Source organism: Bufo gargarizans, chromosome 9 (assembly GCF_014858855.1).
Source record: "Bufo gargarizans isolate SCDJY-AF-19 chromosome 9, ASM1485885v1, whole genome shotgun sequence".
Classification (NCBI taxonomy): Eukaryota; Metazoa; Chordata; class Amphibia; order Anura; family Bufonidae; genus Bufo; species Bufo gargarizans.
The window spans coordinates 78607212-78633890 of NC_058088.1; the positions used below are offsets into that span (position 1 = coordinate 78607212).

Here is a 26679-nt window from a genome sequence, read left to right on the forward strand (position 1 = left end):
CACATTGTACACCAAATACCCTTTCTCATGTGGGATACGAATGATAGTTGTAAGGCAAATAAAAAATGTGGTTCATTTAATAACACGAGATGAAGGTTAAAATGGCATACTGTAAACTGCACTTAATAACTAAACATAGGGGGACATTTATTAAGAGGGGAATTTTAAATCTCAATTTTGCAGGAGTCTGTGTTGCTGTAGCTTGGGCCAAATATATCAAAAGCGCAATGTCTGATAAATTTTGGGCATCTTTAATGATGTACCGAGACATACGGACGTCCCGGTGACAGTGAGTGGCAGGAGATCTGTGAGACTGGCAACACGTGGTTTGATCTGACAGGTTTTCCTTGTGGATCAATAGGTGTCTGTGTTGTCTCTGGTAATGGCCACACCCTTGCCTCCAGGTGTTGCTTATGTGGTCATTTAACCTTCCTTGTTTCTCCCACTAGTGCTGTGCGGTTTATAGCTTCTGTGCCTGTGGATTGTTTGTGGTTGGATCTCGGCTGAAGTTCCTGATGCTTCCATAGTCTCTTTGAAGTTATTTTGTTTGGGTTCTGTGTGTTGCATTTCCTTATTGTTTGTATTAGGCCTGAAGTAGACTCTTGTTAGTCCTTCCATTTAGAGGAACAGGTAGTCTCGTCCCTACCATTAGTACCAGGGTCCTATAGGGCTAGATAGGACTCTAGGTAGTCCTGTGTATGAACTCACCTACCTTTGGGGTCTGTTCATTCCTGTAGTCAGTCAGGATTTTGGTTAGGCTTTTCACTAGGAGGTGTCCATCTTCCTTCCCTAGTTCTTAGGCTTGATTACCTGTTTCCTCCTTCCCTCCTATGCTTGGTGCTGGTGTTTCCCTCCCACACCGAAGCGTGACACATACACATTCAATAGCTGTCAGCTGACAGCTCTCTCTCCTGTCTCCCTCTTGGTTTCTCGTACACATACATGTTCAGCTTGGTTAAACATGTCTGAGTATGCTATGGAGGGAGTGGAAAACGCCACTGCCAGGCAGTTCTGGTGGTGACTTATCTCCCTGTAGTACAAAAAGATCAGGCAAAAATATTCATTTAGCCTGATCCTTGTCTTCCCCAGCTTCATCAGTCAGGGAAGAGTTGTGAGCTCCCCAAACACATTGGTGTGTCATCCGAACCAACCATTCTCGGATGACAAAAGTATAATGTGTATGGCCAGCTTAAGACTAAAAGCCGGTTTACAGGGCCTGATGAGGCAGGTGCCTGCTCGTCATGCAGTGATCCCCTCTACTGTATGGGGATGAACGATGACCACCGCTATCGCTCAGCCTCACTCCCATACAGATTCATTGTTTCTAGGCAGCAGATCTCTGTTCACACAGCACAATCTGCTGACCAGAATTGCTCATTGAGGTGTAAACATGAATGCTTGTTTTACACAAAGAAGGAGTGTTTCGCTCATTCATCCAGTGATCGGCAACAACTTCTCATAGATTAACTGGAACAAATGTTTGTTCAGATGTTCGCCCCCAATAATCAGGGCAGTTTAAACCCATCTTAACACTTCTGTCTTGGGATGTTACTCCACTTTCTATCCCCCCCCCCCCATTACTGGCGTAAGACTGAGACAATTTTTGTCACAGTTGATAAATCCTGCCCTAAGTCAGCTCAACTGGCTAACCATGCCACTTTCCCAACACTTTTCAAAACTGGAGTGAGTGGTATAAAAACACAAAATTTCACAAACATGTGCCGATAAGCCCAAAAAGTCACATAACTGTATTCTGGAGCTTTTTTTAAGCCAAAATTCTGTATAGCAGAGTTGGATAGATTCCTCCCATAGTCCTAAAGGTAAAATACTTTCACAAGTACAAATGAATATAAAAAATTAAGAAACCATACAAATGTTATACTAATGTTGAGTTGTATTTCTCTATTCACATTGAAAGCTTTTAAAAATGCTGCATTAAGTAAAGGAAAGGTGAAACTACAATCTACAAAATTGCTCAACTGTGAAGATACACGTTCTGCTTCTTAAAAGGAAAGAATGCTATATCATTTTATTAGTATTATCTTGAATTACTGTGCATGTCATTTTAGAAATCATAAGAAATGGCTTCACAAATGTATTTCTGATTAACTTTCCATGCAGTCATTTGCTAACTAAAATGTCATTCAAACTATATTACAGGAATATTTTACATTGCCGACTATAGGCTTTCTACATTTTAATAGAATTTGCAGTCTTTCAAGTAAGATTTATATTACAGTGTCAGCGAAGCATGATCAAATTCTGAGACAAAAGTGCAATATCATAGAGTTTGCTAGTTACCCAGAATACACAATTTTTTGATATGTCTTAAATTTTAAGTAGCAGTAGATTCATAGCAATACAGTAACATTTCTAATATTTAAAGAGGTACAGGACGAAAATAAATTCTTCTTTATCAAGTGGACATCCAACATACCTTACAACATTGTAATTGGTAAATTAAGGGCATATAATCCCCACCAGGGAATTCCCTAAATCCATCAGGACTACACATTTGCTGGCTGGTTTTATGCAAGTCCCACCCATTTGTGGCCAGCACAAATTTACCGGAACTGTCTCTGACAATTAGGAACAGTCTTTGCAATTTCCTATAAAGACTGATAAAGTCTAAATACTTGTCCATAGGGAGGATATAGGGATTAATTTACTAAATGATATACGCCAGTTTCCTGGTGTATATCTGTCGCAGCTTGTGGCACAAAGGATTATTTGCGCAGCAATCTGCGACTTTTTCCTGCTGACATCATGTCTAAAAATGGGGGCGTGGCATAGGTGGGGAAGGGGACGTCCTGCCTTGGACGAGACGGCCCGCAAGAAAGCTGGCTTACAGTTTAGACCGGTGGTGGATGCACCAAAGTTATGTGGAGGCCGGCCGGATCCAGCGCAATGGGCTCTGAAACGCCGGTCTTAATAAATTACCCCCATAGTACATACCACTTAGGCTATGTTCACATTCGCATGCATGACAGTTTGTGCCATCAAAACAATGGCTGCCTCAGTGGAATAGACCTCATTATAAGGCAATGGGATCTGCTGGGTGGGTTGTGGTCTGTTGTGTGACAGATCTGGTAGAGCACTGTGAATTCTATTGTATATAGAAGCCGTAACGTAAATAGAGTCAGGCTTAAAGGAAACACGTGAAACTGATCTACAGGCAGCATGTTATAGAGCAGGAGGAGCTGAGCAGACTGATATATAGTTTTATGTGAAAATATTCAGTAGGACTTGAATTCATTTTTTTACAGTAAATCTCTGCTCTTTCTATGCTTAACTGTCAATAAGTTTATCTCCTATTTACTTTTATTATTTATTCCTAGGTTTAGTGTTCCTTTAGGAATGAATGTTAACTGTATCATTAATACTGAAGGAGTCAGAGGTTAGAATGCCATTGATAGATTCTTGTTTGAAAACTCATTTAATACCTGTCCTGACTGAGATTTCCCTATTATACACTGCTATGCAGATCTAATTCATAAGATATTGTACCAGTATAGTGTGTGCAATGCTTGTTTCCTCAGGGATAAATGTATCTAACCTTAATCTATATGTCTTCTGCTACATTAACTTCTATGACCTCCGGCTCTCAGCAATATTAGTTCACCAACAGCCAGAGAAACAATTTCTTCAATAAAAAACCTGAAAATGGCGTGTGCAAACTGTAGATGTAACCACGAGATATAAGTAATGCTACAAGCCATTCCCAGACTCTGTTCCTTCTTACTTCCTACTCAGGAGGTACATTTACTATAAATGTGCAGCTCCTCTGGGCCGTCTCTGGTTTATGGTGCACACATTTAGGAGGCTTGTCTCACAGCCACCGCTGTGGTCTGCAATTCCCAAGATGCTTGACACCAAGTTACCAGTTGAAGAGAACATTTTGTCCTAGGGTCATGAAGTAAATCTGACTGCTGCCACCAGATTGTATGGATGAAAAAAATACCTGAAAAAGATCACATAAAATTATAATCAGGGCAAGAAATTGACAATTTATAAAAATACTGCTCACAGGACAGAAATCAGTCTATTATATAACTAATTATCTATCATGTACTTATCTTTCTGTCTATATGATTATCTATCTATCTGATTATCTATCATATAACCAATTATCTATCATGTACCTATTTTTCTATCTGATTATCTATATATCTATTTATATCTTTCTAATATCTATAATGTATCTATTGTGGGGATTCACTCTGGTAGACAGGGTATGCGGACGCAGTACAGAGGCAAATTACCAGTTCTTGAATAAAACTTCTGTGTTTATTCACACATAAGGCAAAAACAAAATGTCACTTCGCAGTCTTGGTGTTAGTTCACCTTTGTTCAACCACGAGGGGGTGAACACTCGCCAGACAATGTACTCGTCTTGGTGTTAGTTCACACACAATGGAAAGTCCACATAGCAAAAATCACCTTGTTGGCAGTTCTACCTTCAGCAGTCCATAGCAGGCTTTTAGGGGGCCTGTTTCCCCTAAACATGGGTCTCAGCCCTCCAGCACGGCACAAGCCTCAGATCCCAGCACACACACCTTGCTGCTGAGCCGAGCTGTCTTTTAAAGGACAACTAGGTACTACCAAAAGCCGGACCGGCACTTAAACTCCAGTCTGGGGTTTGACCCCACCTGGCTGCAAGTTAGCCCAGCAGCGCATGCTGGGAGGAAAATACCTGTTTTCCCAGACCATACCCTTCACTGTGTCACATACCCCCCCCCTTTGTTCAACCACGAGGGGGTGAACACTCGCCAGACAATGTACACTGTAAATTTTAAGTTCCGTAGGGAAAGGAACCATCGGGTGACCCGGGCATTTCTGTCTTTGGCCTGGCTCAACCACTTAAAAGGAAAGTGGTTGGTCACCAAGCGGAATTTTCTCCCAAAAAAATAATAGCGGAGAGACTCGAGTGCCTACTTGATAGACAGGCACTCTTTCTCCACTATACTGTACCTGGTCTCGACTGGGCTGTGCTTACGGCTGAGGAAGACAACGGGATGCTCCTACCCATTGACTTCCTGGGACAGTACAGCACCGAGGAACTTCCTCCAAGATGGCTTGTCAACGAGTCTCGGGTACCTGGTATGGTTTTAACCGGACTTTTGCCTGAGGCTCAGTGACAATGTCATGCTGGATTGCGGAAGTGCATCCAGGGAGATCTGAGAACACATCCGTGTTCTGACTAACGAACTCCCTGGCCTCCTGAGCCTGTTTAGAGGAGAGGCTGTCAGCAATTTTTACAGTGGCAACCGCTTCCCTTGCATCAGACAAAGGGGCTGGAACCTCTTCCCTAGAAAACCCGGCTGCAGGCTGTCTTCAGTACAGGTCTCCCTATCTTTACAATGTTTTAGTAAATTAACATGGTAAAACTGCTCCGGCTTTCGTAGCCCTGGCTGGTGTACCTTTCCAACTTTCTCGAGTACCTCGTAGGGCCTCTGCCACCTAGCCAGGAACTTACTGTCCACGGTCGGTACCAAAATGAAAACCCGATCACCCGGGTTAAAGATCCGGACTGCCGATTATAGATACGACTTTGTGCTTGCTGAGCTGCCTCCATATGCTCCCTAACAAGAGGTAACACTGTCTCTATCCTTTTTTGCATCTGGGTAATGTACTGAAGGACACTTTTGTGCGGAGTAGGTTTCTGTTCCCAAGCCTCTTAGGCTACGTCCAACAAACCACGAGGATGTCTGCCATATAGCAGTTCTAAGGGCGAGAACCGAGTAGAGGCCTGGGGTACCTCTCGCACAGCGAACATGAGATAAGGCAGAAGAAGGTCCCAGTCCTTCCCATCTTTAGACACCACTTTTTTAACATGTTTTTTAATGTTTTGTTAAACCTCTCTACCAGACCGTCCGTTTGCGGATGATAAACGGACGTCCATAGCTGTTTTATGTGCAGTAACGTACAGAGTTCCCTCATAACCTTGGACATAAAAGGGGTCCTCTGGTCGTTCAGCACCTCTTTAGGTAGTCCTACTCGGGAAAACATCTCCATTAACTCCTTAACTATGAGTTTGGCCGATGTATGTCGCAGTGGCACCGCCTCTGGGTACCGAGTGGCGTAGTCTAGGATGACCAAGATATGTTGGTGCCCTCTACCGGACTTCGGTACTAGCCCTATGAGATCCATAGCGATTCTCTCAAACAGTACCTCGATGATCGGGAGAGGTACTAAGGGACTGCGGAAAAGGTGGACCAACCGGGGATTACAGCTCATTGCTCCCAGAGGCTCTCCTTACTGCCCCCATGCCCTCCCACATCAATGACTGACAATACCAGCTAATGAAGATGTGAGGATGTACTCACACTTAGCCCTAAAGCCTCAAAGGAGCTCATTTGGCGCATGCGCTGTACGGGGATGGAGCACCACCTTCCTTGTTGCTCCTAGTGGGCTCATTTGATTATTATAAAACATTGATTTTCTCAAGAATGTGGGAGCAAGATCATGATGTTCAACTGTCAAGTGTACGTCTCAGGTGAGATGGTTTTAATGGGACATATCTGACGACAAAACCCCTTTAAAATCAAATTTCCTGATCCTTCTCTTCCTCAACAGGAGCCCATCATACAATAGATGGTAATCCGATTTACTCTTTTTGTTCATTTGTTTATCCATCCTTTTACCAGCAGCTCTTTTATGAAGGACACTTCCATTGAGTGGACTTTTTATATGACTTCTAGAGTTGTATGTACTATTTTGTTTCCCTGGTTAAAATTGGATAAAACATTACTATAATATAACATGTCCAAGCTTTAAATAGAATATGTGGATGGAGACGCATTTCATGCTGTTTGAGAAGAGTCGTCTCTGACAGCTTTCCCCTCAAGACATAGATTTTCATAAATAGTTCACAGCAATAAAGGAAATAACTCAGGGTCGGTCAGACTGCTGCCATTAATGCCCAACCCCTGTCCAGTTTATTAGATATGTCCCCGTCACATGCAGTACTCCTCTAAGACCATTATATGGGAGAATTATCAGATGACAGTAGAGTTCATATTGTGACAGGGGCATTAGCTTCTCTTATTCATTATCCAAATCCAGTTTGTGATTTCTAAGGCGTGAGGAGAATGGCAAGTAAATCATCCAAACTCAGTATGTCCAATTATAGGCAATCAAATCATAATTCCGAAAATACAGAGCTGGATGGATTATTCATGCTGACATCAACTCGTTCTTTAATGCCTTGTAGGAATACAGATTTTACAGTTATATAAGCGATTATAACATTTCACAGTTTTACTTTCCATTTTGATTTGTATGGTGTAGTAGATCTGTTTTCTAAATTTTGTCAGTACAGTTAGCCACCAAGAAAATTTTCATTATTCTTTTATTAATGATTGTTTCTTTGTACAGAGGTTGCAGTGTCACCATTTTGGCAGAGACCTCTCATGCAGTCAGGTTACATGATACAATCTTGTCTGTGTGCAGCTACCACTAGGGGTAATATATGTATGTAGTGCAGTAAGTCTACTGTGTTATGTGCCACTTGTGTAGGGGGTGGGAGACTAGGGGCCCACCTTGCTCAAGGGCCCCCCGGGGGATTCCCCTGTACCCCTGTGGGCCAGTCCGAGCCTGATATTTAACACACTGGAAGCTGTATAAATCTAGATGCAATGAGCTCCCTCTAGTGACAGCTGTAGACAAATGCCCTGACTGTGTCAGGAAGCACATCCTATGCCTTAAGAATAGGGTAGTGTCTAAACTCCATGCTCCTTGAAGTAGCACTCCCACAAAAATGTTATACTCTGACCTTTAAGAAAGGTACATGATGTAAACTGTAGAGTAATTTTCTAACCAGTGAAATTTTGATTCACCGGTTCAGAGATTTTGTGGGGAAAAATTTGATCCGAATACATTAGCGGTGAATTTAATTAAAAACTGCTATTTACTGGCTGCAGAGAGCCTGTATAGTGGTGTAGAACACTGTGCCTTGCAGTAACACACATAGGGAGTCTGCTTTGGTAGTAAAATAATACTGTGACTCCGTATGACATGCTGATGACAGGCGTCGTTCTTAGAATCACTGGATACTTCACTTATTTGGGCATTAACAGGGCCAAAACTGACCAAATAACTCAAGTATAAACTCAGATAAGAAGAATGGTTATGTCACCCGAAGGTGACGTAGGACACCAGCGCTGGAATAGCAGCGTTCGTAGGACAAAAACCTCTAACGCGTTTCGGAGCCTGTCGGGATCCTTCGTCAGGGATGGTCAGCGCAATGTCCGTGCAGGTTTAAGTAATCTATCCAGTCTCCATGGCGACGGGAATCGGCTTGTGAAAAGCAGATATGTAAAACGGAGGACACTGTGTTTATTGCTGGATCGTACTTGTGAATATGTTTTATTATATGTATCCCACTGAAGGGTACCTGTGATTTTTAAGCGTACACTGGATACTAGTTGTTCTGATAGTGGGGAGATAGGTATTTTAATAGCAAATTGTGTGGCTGATATAATGGTGGTTGGTAGTTAGTGGAAAGCAAAAAGTTCAATTTCTTGATTTAACCCTGTGGGTGCCAGACTATTACATTTAAAGATCCACTTGCTTTCCATCCTAGACATCAGTTTAATGTAGTCTCCTCCCCTACTGTCTTGTTTTATTTTTTCGATTCCTACAACAGTTGATCCCACAAATTTTCCCTGATGGAAGTTGGCATAGTGGCGTGATAGCGGGTGGTGATCTGCCTTTTTGTGTATGTTGTTGACGTGCTCCCTAATCCTGGTTTTGAGCTCCCTTTTGGTGCGCCCTATATAGATCTTTTGGCACGGGCACTTAATGGCGTAGATCACCCCCTTGGTATTGCAAGAAATATGATCCTTGATAGTGAATTTGCCCTGAGGGGTATCGAATTCTAGTATTGGTTTTGTTTGGAGTCTGGATATTTTGCAATTTTTGCATAATCTGCATGGAAAAAACCCTTTTCTGACATTGGCTTTCTTCCTCACTATATTCCTTTTAACAGACGGAGCTACAAGATTGCCTAGATTGGCAGATTTTTTAAAAATAAATGTCGGTTTGGGGGGGATTTTGTTCCCGATCGTTTTGTCATATTTAAGAATATCCCAATATTTATAGATAATTTTCTTAAAGTGATTGGCCCCTGCACTATAAGTGGTGATAATTGGTACTTGGATGTTGTCAGTGTCATCACTTATATATAGTTCGTTTTTAGTTTTTGTGTTTTCTTTAAGTAATTTATTTCTATCCATGTCAATCACAGTTTTAGTGATGGGAATCAATGTTTCTTTCTTGTAGCCCTTCTCAATGAGTTTTTTATTTAATATGTCAACTTCCTTGTGGTAATCTTTGATGGTGGTGCAGTTTCTACGGGCTCTTATATACTGGCTAAAGGGGATGTTATTGAGCCATAAAGGTAGATGGCAGCTTTCCAAGGGGATGAAACTATTGGTGTCCGTCGGTTTATGGTAGGTTTTGGTTTCTATTTTCCCGTTTTCAATGAATATGGTTAAGTCAAGAAAATTGATTTGTTTTTTGTCAAAGGTTGGGGTGAAGTGTAGATAAAAGTCATTTTTATTTAAGTTGATTAAAAAGTCATTTAGTGATGGTACGTCCCCTTTCCATATAAAAACAACATCGTCAATAAATCTTCTCCAGAGGACCAGACCCGCACCGAGCTCGCCATTGGGAAATATGGCAGACTCCTCCCATCTGCCCATATATAGGTTTGCGAAGCTCGGTGCGAATCGGGTCCCCATCGCGGTCCCCCACGTCTGAAGATAAAATTCTGATCCGTATTTAAAATAATTATGTTCCAGAATGAACGTAATGCAATCCCCAATAAAATCGATCTGTTCTTCTGACATATTTGTGTCCTTTCTTAAAAAATGTTCTGCAGCCTCACAGCCTTTTTTCTTTTCAATGATGGTATATAGGGCAGTCACGTCTAGTGTTTCCAGGATATAATTGGACTCCCATTGGATACCTTCAAGGATTTGCAAAATGTGTTTTGTGTCCCTCAAATATGCTGGTAATAGTAAAACTTTCTCTTGTAATAGGACATCAACGTATTTGGATAGATTAGAGGTAAGGCCGTCGATGCCTGAGATTATTGGTCTGCCAGGGGGATTTGTTTGATTTTTGTGAATTTTTGGCAGATAGTAAAATATTGGGATCTTGGGACTTTGGTTGTTGGTAAAAAGCATTTCTTCCTTTGAGAGTACTCCCATATTTTTGCCTTTTTGGATTAGTGAATTCAATTTGCGTTTATATTTATCAGTGAGATCAAGGGGATCTATCGGAAGTCTCTTCCCTAGAACAATACCTAGAAAATGATACAGTACCTAAGGGTTTAAAAGTGTCTAAACCGCTCAATGGTGATCTAGGGGACCCTATGACTCTAAACGAATGGGACTCACTATTCCATGATTTCTCCAAACAAGCAGTAAGCTTTATTATAGATAAAAGAAAAGAAAGTCTAAGAAGAAACAACAAGGAGATTCTGGAAATATTCGACAAAATAAGACCATATAAAGAAGAGGAAGACCTAATCAGGATCTCTAGGTCAATAAAGAATAGAATTAAAAATAAAGAAGATGCTATCATAGTCAAAAAAAACAAAAAATTCAAGAGAGATACAGGAGAAATAGACAAAGTATCCAACACAGATACCATACAAGAAGTCAGTCTGGTGTCAGAGGGGGAGTTTGACACCATTGATAACACATGGTGTGACTGTACCCTCAATAACCTTTCAGTCTATGAGGATAGTCCAGACAAGGGATACGTCACTAACCATACACACAACGATAGGATTAACACACCTTCACCACCTAAAACAGAATCTAGTAGCAATATAGACCGAACTAAACAACTGGAAAATGGCTCTATAATATCCCCAAATAGATACGCAATTCTAGAAAGAATAGAGGAAGACCCCATAACTGAGGTCACATCACCAAGGATCAGTACCACTAAACATAAAACACCTCAAAATCAACAACCCAGTTATGCCGCCGTGACAAAAGGAGGCCAATCAAACAAATCCCCCTGGCAGACCAATAATCTCAGGCATCGACGGCCTTACCTCTAATCTATCCAAATACGTTGATGTCCTATTACAAGAGAAAGTTTTACTATTACCAGTATATTTGAGGGACACAAAACACATTTTGCAAATCCTTGAAGGTATCCAATGGGAGTCCAATTATATCCTGGGAACACTAGACGTGACTGCCCTATATACCATCATTGAAAAGAAAAAAGGCCGTGAGGCTGCAGAACATTTTTTAAGAAAGGACACAAATATGTCAGAAGAACAGATCGATTTTATTGGGGATTGCATTACGTTCATTCTGGAACATAATTATTTTAAATACGGATCAGAATTTTATCTTCAGACGTGGGGGACCGCGATGGGGACCCGATTCGCACCGAGCTTCGCAAACCTATATATGGGCAGATGGGAGGAGTCTGCCATATTTCCCAATGGCGAGCTCGGTGCGGGTCTGGTCCTCTGGAGAAGATTTATTGACAATGTTGTTTTTATATGGAAAGGGGACGTACCATCACTAAATGACTTTTTAATCAACTTAAATAAAAATGAATTTTATCTACACTTCACCCCAACCTTTGACAAAAAACAAATCAATTTTCTTGACTTAACCATATTCATTGAAAACGGGAAAATAGAAACCAAAACCTACCATAAACCGACGGACACCAATAGTTTCATCCCCTTGGAAAGCTGCCATCTACCTTTATGGCTCAATAACATCCCCTTTAGCCAGTATATAAGAGCCCGTAGAAACTGCACCACCATCAAAGATTACCACAAGGAAGTTGACATATTAAATAAAAAACTCATTGAGAAGGGCTACAAGAAAGAAACATTGATTCCCATCACTAAAACTGTGATTGACATGGATAGAAATAAATTACTTAAAGAAAACACAAAAACTAAAAACGAACTATATATAAGTGATGACACTGACAACATCCAAGTACCAATTATCACCACTTATAGTGCAGGGGCCAATCACTTTAAGAAAATTATCTATAAATATTGGGATATTCTTAAATATGACAAAACGATCGGGAACAAAATCCCCCCCAAACCGACATTTATTTTTAAAAAATCTGCCAATCTAGGCAATCTTGTAGCTCCGTCTGTTAAAAGGAATATAGTGAGGAAGAAAGCCAATGTCAGAAAAGGGTTTTTTCCATGCAGATTATGCAAAAATTGCAAAATATCCAGACTCCAAACAAAACCAATACTAGAATTCGATACCCCTCAGGGCAAATTCACTATCAAGGATCATATTTCTTGCAATACCAAGGGGGTGATCTACGCCATTAAGTGCCCGTGCCAAAAGATCTATATAGGGCGCACCAAAAGGGAGCTCAAAACCAGGATTAGGGAGCACGTCAACAACATACACAAAAAGGCAGATCACCACCCGCTATCACGCCACTATGCCAACTTCCATCAGGGAAAATTTGTGGGATCAACTGTTGTAGGAATCGAAAAAATAAAACAAGACAGTAGGGGAGGAGACTACATTAAACTGATGTCTAGGATGGAAAGCAAGTGGATCTTTAAATGTAATAGTCTGGCACCCACAGGGTTAAATCAAGAAATTGAACTTTTTGCTTTCCACTAACTACCAACCACCATTATATCAGCCACACAATTTGCTATTAAAATACCTATCTCCCCACTATCAGAACAACTAGTATCCAGTGTACGCTTAAAAATCACAGGTACCCTTCAGTGGGATACATATAATAAAACATATTCACAAGTACGATCCAGCAATAAACACAGTGTCCTCCGTTTTACATATCTGCTTTTCACAAGCCGATTCCCGTCGCCATGGAGACTGGATAGATTACTTAAACCTGCACGGACATTGCGCTGACCATCCCTGACGAAGGAGCCCGACAGGCTCCGAAACGCGTTGGAGGTTTTTGTCCTACGAAGGCTACAGTACCTACACAGGTGACGTCACCGAAGCGGTCTCCAGGACGACGGCAACAACCAGCTCCCTCGCACCACGCTTGCTTCTGGCCGGGGCAGCGTTTGTGCGAGCAGGTGAGCACAAAGGACGGACTCAATACAGCACTCCTATTGGATTAAAAAAGAAAAGAAACAAACTGGAAAGGATACACTACAGACCGTCATCAGGCAGGATCTTACCAGGTACACACGATATATCGTATTGTACATTGTACACTGACATTTTTTCTTGATTGAACTTGCCTTCTCCCTCAGTTTAGTATAGCAGGTAAGCGCACCAGGCTGCTCATTCTTTAATTTCATTTTTTCGCTCCGGTCTTGCCACCCGCCCCTTCCCTTTTTTTCTCACTAATACTCACCCACAAATCCCAGACATAGAGGGTGGTAGCGGGTGGGCTCTGCTATTCCAGCGCTGGTGTCCTACGTCACCTTCGGGTGACATAACCATTCTTCTTATCTTGAAACTGAAGGAGGACAACAGCTCCTTTTGACACTCAGCAGCGGAGTCAGTTCTGCTGATTGTTCGCAGACCCACCAGTAGGGAGCGCAAGGTGGATTCACTTTCTACTATAGATCAAGTATAAACTCAACCTTACAGGTCAATGTTAGCGCCAAGAAGAAGCACACTCCTTTTACACCCTTGTCAGCTGATTCCACATAGATGTCTACAGAACCTGTTCTGTTACATGCTTATACAAGTAGAGCCCCCCTGACAGAGTGGAGAGGGTGTTAGCAGTAAGTTTGTGTTGACGTCACTGATTATTTTGCCCTTCCTCTGATCCGTCAGAACAATAACCCACAAAAAACGGATCCTGTCTGTTGAGCATCCACCTCAACCAGGTCAGCATTTGGTCGGTAATCCATTAGTATTGCTAATGCCAAAAAAACAGGAGTTGATCCAAAACAGTGATGACACGTGAACAGAATAGTCTTCTGTGTTTTGTACCCACTCCGGATTTTTGCTACCAAATCATAAGACAATTCTGATGGGACCATACAGGCCTTACAGTTGCTACACAGAGATGATTCGTTGGGCGTCTCATTTTACCTTCCTTCTGACAGAAGAAGGGTCAAATAAATGATGATGTCAGCCAAGCCAAAAAGGCAAACTAGTGGCCCAGTCATAAAGTGGGGAGGGTGGGAACAGCATGAGAAGTCCACAGAGTGGCCCTATGACATAGTGGTGAGGTGGAAGCAGCATGAGGAGACCACAGAGTGGCCCAATGACAGAGTGTGGAGGTGGAAGCAGCATCAGGAGGCCACAGAGTGGCAAGGTGACATAGTGTGGAGGTGGCAGCAGCATGAGGAGATCACAGAGTGGCAAGGTGACATAGTTTGGAGGTGGCAGCAGCATCAGGAGGCCACAGAGTGGCACAATGACAGAGTGTGGAGGTGGCAGTAGCATGAAGAGGCCACAGAGTTGCACGATGACAAAGTGTGGAGGTGTCAGCAGTATGAGGAAGCCACAGAGTGGCATGACGACAAAGTGCGGAGGTGTCAGCAGCATGAGGAGGTCACAGAGTGTCATGACGACAAAGTGTGGAGGTGTCAGCAGCCTGAGGAGGCCACAAAGTGGCATGACGACAAAGTGTGGAGGTGGCAGCAGCATGAGGAAGCCACCTTAGCTCAGCACGATTTAATAATACATGTTCTCCGGCACAAAAGGATCATAAGGGAGGTTATAACTCACAAATACAGTCACCAGTAAGAAGATTACCTTCACTACAGTTTACATCATGTACCTTTCTAACAGGTCAGAGACTAAACATTTTTGTGGGAGTGCGTCTTTAAGGACCTTCTGATGTCACAGGGGCACGTGACATTCAAAGTGACCATGCGCCTCACCCTAAACCCCATCATTAGGCTTAGTTATTATTATAATATATTACAAACATTTCTTAGCACATGGAATGTAGATATTACCCTTTTGTTTCATCCTGTGGCTGCTTCAAACCCACGTGACTTTAACATGTCATGTGATCCAGAGGCATCACAAGGTCCTTACGGCGCATGGAGTATAGACTCAACCATGGTGATAGAGTAACTTGCCTTTATGGTATATATGCAATTGGTGAAAAGCTCCTAAGGAGCTCTTTCACTTTAGAGTTGACTTATTTGGGTCTTCAGGATACAGCATTCCTTTGTTTCTACTTGTCAACATTCCAAGAGCCACAATGGGATTTGCTAAGACTAGCTTCTCATATACCAGTATTAAACTACAGTGTACTGGTGTACAATGAGCACACCTCTTTTAATTTGGAATAACTTTTGGTGGTCTGTATGCCAGAAAACCAAATTTACACCTGGGTTTCCTCTTCATGTTTTCTGGCTGCTTGGAACCAGCAAGACTCTCACCGCACCACACAAGGTCAGTCCACTTGACACTGCAGACACCCTGTCACAGCACTAGCATGGCAGAAAATAACTCCGGTTCACAGAAGGTTACACCCTCCGCTCCCACTACAGTCTGCAGACCTTTCACATAGATTAAAAAATTAGTGAGGGAGGCACAAAACCTCAAAAACACATACATTTTGTTCAAATGTAGTATGCAACTAAATTTGTGAATTTTGACGCCAAAGACACATGGATTAATACATTTTCCCCATAATTTTAAAATTTTCCCTAAAAAATGTTAGAATGGACAGAAAATTTTTTATTTTTTTATTTTTAGAATTATTTTTATGTCATCTACATATCTTTATTTTTTCTATGGGCCATTATGACTGTGGTGAGATAAAAAAAAATTTTTTTTTTAGAGCGTTGCCTCCCTCGTAAAAGTTGCTGCTATGACTATTTATAGTCGCTTATTATGGTTTAAATGGCCAGATTTGGAATTATCTCTGATTTATGGTTGTAGGAAGTACCTGCTACCCATAGTGCACTCACATGTGGTGCATAAAGGGACCTAACCTCTGGATAGGTCAACCGTATCTGACCCGTGGTGGTCCAACACTTGAGGCCACCACGATCATCTGTTTGAGAAGGCACCGGCACTTGCAGTGGTGCCACAGCCTTCTCTCAGCTCACTAAGCACAGCGCCATACATTGCACAGCAGCTCTGCTTATTATTGCAGCTCAGCCCCATTAACTTCAATGGTTCTAGCTGTGCCTAGGCCACATGACAATGAATGTGAAGTCACATGGCCTACGCAAAGCTGCAAGAAGGTTGCGGCACTACTGTGAGTGCCTGTGTCTTCTCAAACAGCTGACTGGCTGGAGTCCCGAGTGTCAGACGACCACCAGAAGATAGGTCATCAGTTAAAAAATCTCAGCAAACACCTTTAAAGAGGATCTTTCAACACTCCTGACCTGCCTGTTTTAATAGCTTTATGCATTCCCCATGTAATAACAATTCTGGAGCATCTCTTCTTATAGCTCTGTAGTGGGCCATTCCTTTATTATTTATATTAGAAATTATGAATGAATTGCTAGCAGTTTGCAGTAAGAGTACAGAGGGGCGGTAACAAATGAGGGGGCTGTACCTGCACAGTCTGAAAATGGCAGCACTGATTGGATAGAGTGAGACTGTGAAGTGTGGTAAAGTCTTGGAAAGGGTGTATATCTCACCCAAGTCCCTCAACTGGGTGAGGTAAGTAAAATCCAGAAAAGATAAAGTGGTTTCAGCAACGTGTAGATTGCTGAGATAGTTTTGTTAAAGGTTCAAGGGCTGGATTTTATTTGGATTGGGAAGGTAGGTTTGGTAGTGGGACCTCCCCAGTCCACCCCATTTCAGGGCAGATTTTCCCCTAGCCTGAGGGATGCCCAGGTGTAGCCAGCTGGGATCATTAGGGGGAAATAAAAGCACATCCCAGGCTGTCAGTCTGGGAGAGTTGTGCCTGGAAAAGTCTAGTAAGCTAGCTGCCTTGCTGGCTAGAGACGCCGGATTCTCTGTGTGTGACCTGCACTCAATAGGTGAGCTAGAAACTGATATGTATTAGTTAGAGCCCAGATGGGCAGGAGTTTATTTAGTTTGATTTATCTTTTGTGGTGCTGGAACTTCACCATACCTAGTGAATTATAACTGGGTTTGCCTGTAAATTGCCGGACTGTCATAAAATAAAGCATGAATTTGGACTTTAATCCTGTTGTATGCAAAGGAATCTGTCACCGCTGCTCTGCTTGAGAGAGCAAACCCTAACAATTGGTGGAGGGTGCAGGCAAAAGCAAGTTGCTAGGGGCAACGGCGTGGTAGTTGATGCTTTAATGTCCTGGGTGAAAGCTGCTGCAGCTATGTAAAGTGCATCAAGTGCCATGGAGGAAATGAGGAAGCAGCTGGTGCAGGCTAACCTAAGGCAGGAACAGGCAATGGCACAGCAGCAAGAACACCAGTCATTTACTGGTGAAGCAGATTGCTATATTGAGAGAGACTCTTGTATCTCCAGCCCAACGGGTGGCTGTAAGCCCACCAGAGACTTTTAATGTGAGGAGGGCTGTGCAGCGGGCCTTCCAAAAGCTGATGCCCAAAGACGATATTGAGGCCTACCTGACCGTGTGTCAAGGGTAATGGGGAGGGGATAACACCAAATGACACACAGAAGGAATAGACCGGAGTCTAGGCCTCAAAGCTAAGGGAAAGGGAAGGTGACTTCCTAGGAATCCCTAGACCTCTCTCTGACTCCTGCCAGTATGACTAGACCCTGAAGGTGGAAATACTCATACACCGGAACCTTATCCCTGAAGACCCAGGAAGGCCCTAGGAGTGGTGGTAGGGAATGAGACTACTGGTTCCTCCCCAGATGAAGGAACCAGCGTCTCCCTGAGGCCTAGACAAGAACACACACAAGCAAACAACAAAATGCAAAACAAAATGCACTCAGCTTCATGAAGAATGGAGGAGCAGGAGATCCAAAGGAACAACACACCAGTTCAACCAACTCACTGCATGGTAAGCAGTGTGAGTCAGGACTAAATAGAGCCTCAGTAATGACTACAAGCTGCAACTGCTAAGAGGTTTGGTCATTACAGAACAACAACACTGCAAGGAGAAAACAGAGAAAACAGATACCCTCACCTGCCGCCAGTCTCTCCGATCTTCTCACCTCTGTCATGGGAGGGACCATGACACCATGTTAGAGAGAGTGTCGGAGAGAGAGAGACTGCCAGTAGCAGAGTGGGCAGAGGTCCTTGTGCCCTTTCTGTCCGGTGAACCAAAAGGCCTACTATGACCTCAGGGAGCAGGATATCCGGGACTATGCCAAGTTAAAAAGGGAGGTCCTGGCTCGCTTGGGCGTTACACCGGCTGTTTGCGCCCAGAGGGTCCACACGTAAAGCTACACCGTGGACAAGCCTGCACGATCTCAGATGTATGACCTCATCAATCTCGTACGGAGGTGACTGGAACCAGAGTCTTCTACACCGGCCCAGATCGTGGAGAATGTAGTGGTGGATTACTATTTCAGAGCCCTCCCTCCAGAGCTACAGCGGTGGGTCAGACATGGAGACCCCAAAACTGCTAATTTTAATCGCCAATATCGTCACTTTGAGCATTCACAAATATTTAGAATATAGTGCTATCTATTCGTATTCACGAATAGTGTTGACTGCGAATATTCTAATTGTGAATTTATCGTGAATATCTGCACTTAGCAACATCCCTAGCAACCAATAGAAAACCTACCTAGCCGGAGACAGTCGCTGTATGTGGTGCCAGTTTTTGCGGCCTCACCAGGACTAAAATCTGAGCCACAGATATGTACTCTGGTAGTAAACGACTGCTCTGTCAGGGCTATTTTGGACTCCGGTAGTCTGGTCACCTTGGTGCGTGGCAGTTTTCTGGCTAGGAATTATGTGCCGGACAAAAGCATAAATGTGCTGTGCATCCACGGGGATGCCAAGTCTTGCCCAGTGGCTCGGGTTGAGCTGGTGACTCCGGCTGGGACTGTAACCTATGAAGGGGTAGTCAAAAGACTTTTGCATGATGTGATATTGGGCTGGGACTTCCCATTGTTTTGGAAATTTTGGGAGAAGAAAGACTCTTCTGCAGCCAGTGAAGAAACCCCTGCAAAATCTGTGCCTTCCCCTTTAAATGATTCAAGTAAAATGCATGTTGATGATGACACTTTTCTGTTGCAGGTTTTAGCAGGGGAAGAGGAAGCTTGCCCATCTGGGCAGAATGTGTTGGACTTAGAAGTGTCTTGAGGTAACTTTGGTACGGAGCAATTAAGAGACCCCACTCTTGTGAATGCTCGAGGAAATGTTACTGTGTTAGATGGTGTACCACAGGAACCAGAAGCTGACCAGAAATGTCTGCATTTTGCCATGAATGAAAACCTACTGTATCGAGTTACCAAGTGCAACGATGAAATTGTGGAGCAGCTTCTGTTACCAAAACCCAATTGCCATATGGTACTAGATTTCGCACATAACCACTTACTTGGGGGTCATTTGTGCGCTAGCAAAACACAAGAAAGGGTACTGGCATGGAATATATGAGGAGGTAAGATTATACTGCGAGTCGTGCCCCACCTGCCAGATAAGTGCCCCGGCTACAGATTTTTGTAGTCTTTTAGTATCTCTTCCCATCACTGAGGTACCTTTTGAAAGAATTGCGATGGATTTGGTGGGTCCCATTGATAAGTCAGCTAGGGGACACCAGTATATCTTGGTTGTATTGGACTATGCCACTTGGTACCCGTAAGCAGTGCCCCTATGAAACATGGTGGCCAAAAATATTGCCCGGGAGTTGTTTTTCATGTTCTCCCGCATGGGGATCCCTAAAGACATTCTCACAGACCAGGATACACCCTTTATGTCAAAAGTCATGAAATAATTATGTAAATTGCTTGAAATCACCCAAATACGTACATCCGTGTATCACCCTCAGACAGACGGGTTGGTCGAGAGATTCAACAAGACCCTGAAGCAGATGTTAAAAAAAGTGGTAGAAAATGATGGCCAGGACTGGGACTGCCTCTTACCCTACCTTATGTTTTCTATCAGAGAGGTGCCCCAGGCTTCTACAGGGTTTTTCGCCGTTCGAGTTAGTATATGGCCGTCACCCAAGGGGTTTACTAGATGTAGCCAAAGAAACCTGGGAGACCGAGGTTATTCCCTATAAAAGTGCTCAGAAGGCTCAAAGCAAAATCTATAACAGTTCTGCCAGGGTAAGGGGCTTTAATCCCAGGGACAGAGTCCTGATCTTAATTCCCACCGTAGAGAGTAAGTTTCTGGCAAAGTGGCAGAGTCCCTACGAGATTGTGGAAAAAGTGGGCGAGGTGAACTATAAGGTGCACCAACCAGGAAGGAGAAAACCCTTCCAGATTTACCACGTAAATCTGATCAAGCCGTGGAAAGATCGGGAATCCTTGGTGGTGTCATGGAACCATGAACCAGACGTACAACAAGAGATAAGTGGAAAATAAGAAGGTTTTATTGAAGAGCAAGCCGTAAGCAAAGTCCAAACGGATGGCTAAACCGAAGCAGGGTCTTGCGGAGACAGAGGTCAGGAACCAGAAGGGTAGTCAGACGAAGCCAGGATCAGGAACCAACGGGGTAGTCAGACGAAGCCGGGATCAGGAACCAACGGGGTAGTCAGACGAGGCCAGGATCAGGAACCAGAAGCGTAGTCAGACGAAGCCAGGATCAGGAACCAACGGGGTAGTCAGACGAAGCCGGGATCAGGAACCAACGGGGTAGTCAGACGAGGCCAGGATCAGGAACCAGAAGCAGCAGCAGTCTTGGAAGCATGTGAACACAGGAGGACCAAGCAAGGAACTGAAGCCACAGACCTCCTATATATATGAGCTGGGCATCCAGCTCCTCCCAGTGGGAAGGAGGAGCCGCAGGGTGGGAGGCTACAAGAAAACCCAGAAACCAAGATGGCCGCCAGCACATGTCAAACGAAGGGAACAGCAAGGAGGTAAGACCATGACAGTACCTCCCCCTCAAGGGCCCCTCCTCCGCGGAGTAAGGAACGGTTTCTGAGGGAAGCGTGCGTGGAAGGCTCGGAGCAAGACAGGAGCATGGACATCTGCGGAGGGAACCCAGGAACGCTCCTCTGGACCATAACCACGCCAATGGACCAAAAACTGCACCCGGCCGCGGACCCGGCGTGAGTCCAGGATATTGCTCACCTCATACTCCTCACGATTGCCCACTTGGACCGGACGAGCCCGAGGAATCGAGGAAGTGAAACGATTACACACCAGTGGCTTCAACAGGGAGACATGAAACACGTTGGAGATCCGCATACCAGGAGGAAGCGCAAGGGCATAGGCTACCGGGTTTACCCTGCGAAGCACTCGGAAGGGACCAACAAAGCGAGGCGCCAGCTTGGGAGTGGGCACTCGAAGGTTGAGGTTGCGGGTGGACAACCATACGCGGTCTCCGACCTGGTAGGAAGGAGCGGGCGCTCGTCTGCGATCAGCCTGGAGTTTCTGGCGCTGCGCAGAGACCTCAAGGGACCTCTGGATCTGTACCCAAGAAGCACGTAGGACGGAAAGGTGATCCTCCACAGCCGGAATATCCTGGGGAGAGAATACCTCCGGTAACACGGCAGGTTGGAACCCATAATTGGCCATGAAGGGAGACGTCCCAGAGGAAGAGTTCACCGCCGTGTTCCTGGCAAACTCAGCCCAAGGCAGGAGGTCAACCCAATTGTCTTGGTGATCGGAGACATAGCAACGAAGGAATTGCTCCAAGGCCTGATTGGATCGTTCTGCGGCCCCATTGGACTGAGGGTGGTAGGCCGAGGAGAAAGAGAGATGAATCCCCAACTGGGAGCAAAAGGCGCGCCAGAACCTGGACACAAACTGACTCCCCCGATCCGACACAATCTCCTTGGGCAAACCGTGCAACCGGAAGACCTCCCTGGCAAAAATCGAGGCCAACTCTTGTGCAGAGGGTAACTTCTTGAGAGGAACACAGTGGCACATTTTGGAAAACCGATCCACTATCATGAGAATGACCGTATGGCCTCGGGATGCAGGGAGGTCCACAATGAAATCCATCCCCAGGTGTGACCATGGACGCTCCCCGGTGGCTATGGGTTGCAAAAGGCCCAACGGAAGGTGCCGAGGGGACTTACTCTGGGCACAAACGGAGCATGCCGCTACATATGCGGCGATGTCGGAACGTAGGGGAGGCCACCAGAACAGACGTGAAACAGCCCAGGACAGCTGATTCTTTCCAGGATGCCCCGCGGCCTTGGAGTTATGGTAGGTTCGCAACAACCGAGTGCGCAACTCCTCAGGCACAAAACACCTGCCGTTGGGTCTCCCAGAGGGAGCACCAGATTGAGCCGCCAAAATCTGCTCACCCAGGGGAGAGGTCAGGCTGGTGCGAATGGCGGCCAGGATCTGATTCGGAGGTATGACCGAAGTCGGAATCGACTCCTCCCCGGACAGCTCGGAGTACTGCCGTGATAAGGCATCCGCTCTGATGTTCTTGGAACCGGGTAGGTAGGAGACCACGTAATTAAAACGTGACAAGAACAGAGCCCATCTGGCCTGACGTGGTGTCAATCTCTTGGCCTCAGAGAGGTAGGTCAGATTCTTGTGGTCCGTCAGGATGAGAACCGGAACCACCGAGCCCTCGAGCAAGTGCCTCCATTCTTTAAGGGCCTGCACGATGGCCAATAACTCCCTGTCACCAATCTGATAGTTGCACTCCGCGGAAGACAGTTTCCGGGAGTAAAACCCACAAGGAAGCAGAGGACCCTCCGGTGTTCTACGCTGAGACAGGAGGGCGCCTACTCCCGTCTCAGACGCGTCCACCTCAAGGACAAACGGCAACCCAGGGTTGGGATGCGACAGAATCGGAGCCGACACAAAGGCGGACTTTAGAGCCTCAAAAGCTCGGATGGCCTCGGGCGGCCAGACCTGGGGATTGCTGCCCTTCCTGGTCAGATCCGTGAGAGGCTTGGCTAGCATGGAAAAGTCCCTGATGAACTTCCGATAATAATTGGCGAAGCCCAAAAAGCGCTGCAGGGCACGAAGACCACTGGGCTGGGGCCACTGTAAGACAGCCGAAACCTTCTCAGGATCCATGGAGAACCCCTCAGCGGAAATGATGTAACCTAAGAAGGTTACCTGGGATCGGTGAAATTCGCATTTCTCAAGCTTACCGAACAGCTTGTTCTCTCGTAACCGTTGCAACACTCGTCTGACATCCAGAACGTGGGCCTCCATGGATTCAGAATATACCAAGATGTCATCCAAATAGACCACCACACACTGCTGCAACAGGTCACGGAAAACATCGTTGATGAATTCCTGGAAGACTGCGGGCGCATTGCACAACCCAAAGGGCATAACCAAGGATTCATAATGACCGGTCCTGGTGTTAAACGCGGTCTTCCACTCATCGCCCGCCTTGATCCTTACCAGGTTATATGCCGCCCTCAGGTCGAGTTTGGTAAAGACCGTGGCCCCTTTGAGGCGATCGAACAGCTCGGAAATCAAGGGTATCGGGTAAGCGTTCTTTATCGTGATGCGATTGAGACCCCTGTAATCGATGCAAGGCCTCAATTCACCGCCCTTTTTTTTCACAAAGAAAAATCCAGCCCCTGCCGGGGACGAGGATTTGCGAATGTGTCCGCGTGAAAGCGCCTCCCTCACGTACTCCTCCATGGCCTCATTCTCCGCTACCGACAGTGGATAGACTTTGCCACGAGGAGGAACGGCACCAGATTGTAACTCTATGGCACAATCGTATGGGCGGTGCGGAGGTAGGGCAACCGCACGCACCTTATCGAATACATCCCGGTACTCCTCGTATTCAGGAGGCAACAGAGAGTCCGAGGAAGTACTCAGCAACTTGACAGGCCCATGGATGCAACTAGCCCCACACTGCGGTGACCACGAGAGGATCTCGGCCGATTTCCAATCGAAAGTCGGATTATGCTTCTGGAGCCAGGGGTACCCCAAGACCACCGAGTAGTGTGGAGACGAAATAACCTGGAGACAGACCGACTCTCTGTGAACGGCACCAATGGCCATCCCCACTGGAAGGGTCTCATGAGTCACGTGTGGCGGCAGAAGGGGTCTGCCGTCTATCGCCTCAAGAGCCAGTGGGGAACCTCGAGGCTGCAGAGGAATGGAATTGGCGGCAGCGAACACACTATCAATGAACAAACCACCAGCACCAGAGTCCACCAACGCCTGGGTCGTCACCGAGCCCCCGACCCAGGAGAGGACAACAGTAATCAGTGGTTTGTCAACACGGGAAACCGGGGACGAGGAGACTCCACCCAAGATCTGCCCCCGACAAGATCTCAGGTGCGAGCGTTTCCCGGACGGTTCGGGCATGCCAACCGAAAATGCCCACCGAGACCACAGTACATGCATCGGCCCTCGCGTCTCCGGAGTACCCTCTCCCCCTCGGACAGGCGAGCAAACCCCAGCTGCATGGGTTCACCCCCAGACAAGTCATCCCCAGGAGGCGTGGGAGGAGAGGGAGGCACGGGTGGGACAGCAAACGTAGGCGCCAATCTGTTAGAAGGCCTCCGCAGGCTCTCCTTAACCCCTTAAGGACCGGGCTCATTTTCACCTTAAGGACCAGGCCATTTTTTGCAAATCTGACCAGTGTCACTTTAAGTGCTGATAACTTTAAAACACTTTGACTTATCCAGGCCATTCTGAGATTGTTTTTTCGTCACATATTGTACTTCATGACACTGGTAAAATAAAGTCAAAAAAATTAATTTTTTTGCATAATAAAATACCTAATTTACCAAAAATTTGGAAAAATTAGCAAATTTCAAAGTTTCAGTTTCTCTACTTCTGTAATACATAGTAATACCCCCAAAAATTGTGATGACTTAACATTCCCCATATGTCTACTTCATGTTTGAATTATTTTGGGAATGATATTTTATTTTTTGGGGATGTTACAAGGCTTAGAAGTTTAGAAGCAAATCTTGAAATTTTTCAGAAATTTACAAAAACCCAATTTTTAGGGACCACTACAGCTCTGAAGTCACTTTGCGAGGTTTACATAATAGAAACCGCCCAAAAATGACCCCATTCTATAAACTACACCCCTCAAGGTATTCAAAACTGATTTTACAAACTCCGTTAACCCTTTAGGTGTTGCACAAGAGTTATTGGCAAATTGGGATGAAATTTGAGAATTTCATTTTTTTGCCTAATTTTCCATTTTAACCCATTTTTTCCATTAACAAAGCAAGGGTTAACAGCCAAACAATACTGTATCTTTATTGCCCTGACTCTGCTGTTTACAGAAACACCCAATATGTGTCCGTAAACTACTGTACGGCCAGACAGCGGGGCGTAGAGTGAAAGGTGCGCCGTATGGTTTTTGGAAGCCAGATTTTGCTGGACAGTTTTTTTGACACCATGTCCCATTTGAAGCCCCCTGATGCACCCCTAGAGTAGAAACTCCATAAAGTGACCCCATCTAAGAAATTACACCCCTCAAGGTATTCAAAACTGATTTTACAAACTTCGTTAACCCTTTAGGTGTTGCACAAGAGTTATTGGCAAATTGGGATGAAATTTGAGAATTTCATTTTTTTGCCTAATTTTCCATTTTAACCCATTTTTTCCACTAACAAAGCAAGGGTTAACAGCCAAACAAGACTGTATCTTTATTGCCCTGACTCTGCTGTTTACAGAAACACCCCAAATGTGGCCGTAAACTACTGTACGGCCACACAGCGGGGCGTAGAGTGAAAGGTGCGCCGTATGGTTTTTGGAAGCCAGATTTTGCTGGACAGTTTTTTTGACACCATGTCCCATTTGAAGCCCCCCTGATGCACCCCTAGAGTAGAAACTCCAAAAAAGTGACCCCATCTAAGAAACTACACCCCTCAAGGTATTCAAAACTGATTTTACAAACTTTGTCAACCCTTTAGGTGTTGCACAAGATTTAATGGAAAATAGAGATACAATTTCAAAATTTCACTTTTTTGGCAGATTTTCCATTTTAATATTTTTTTTCCAGTTACAAAGCAAGGGTTAACAGCCAAACAAAACTCATTATTTATGGCCCTGATTCTGTAGTTTACAGAAACACCCCATATGTGGTCGTAAACTGCTGTACGGGCACACGACAGGGCGCAGAAGGAAAGGAATGCCATACGGTTTTTGGAAGGCAGATTTTGCTGGACAGTTTTTTTGACACCATGTCCCATTTGAAGCCCCCCTGATGCACCCCTAGAGTAGAAACTCCAAAAAAGTGACCCCATCTAAGAAACTACACCCCTCAAGGTATTCAAAACTGATTTCACAAACTTTGTCAACCCTTTAGGTGTTGCACAAGATTTAATGGAAAATAGAGATACAATTTCAAAATTTCACTTTTTTGGCAGATTTTCCATTTTAATATTTTTTTTCCAGTTACAAAGCAAGGGTTAACAGCCAAACAAAACTCATTATTTATGGCCCTGATTCTGTAGTTTACAGAAACACCCCATATGTGGTCGTAAACTGCTGTACGGGCACACGGCAGGGCGCAGAAGGAAAGGAATGCCATACGGTTTTTGGAAGGCAGATTTTGCTGGACAGTTTTTTTGACACCATGTCCCATTTGAAGCCCCCCTGATGCACCCCTAGAGTAGAAACTCCAAAAAAGTGACCCCATCTAAGAAACTACACCCCTCAAGGTATTCAAAACTGATTTCACAAACTTTGTCAACCCTTTAGGTGTTGCACAAGATTTAATGGAAAATAGAGATACAATTTCAAAATTTCACTTTTTTGGCAGATTTTCCA

The 26679-nt window shown here is 44.7% G+C and overlaps 1 protein-coding gene across 1 annotated transcript in view; it reads right to left on the minus strand.

Moving 5' to 3' along the window:
• Window positions 1-380: 380 nt before the first annotated feature.
• NRK (Nik related kinase) overlaps window positions 381-26679 on the minus strand; it is a 334012-nt gene continuing 307713 nt past the window's right edge. Inside the window, exon 32 of the mRNA XM_044306320.1 lies at window positions 381-3961. Within this exon, the coding sequence (XP_044162255.1) occupies window positions 3878-3961 (84 nt within the window). The 3' untranslated portion in view covers window positions 381-3877. The remainder of the gene's footprint in view (window positions 3962-26679) is intronic.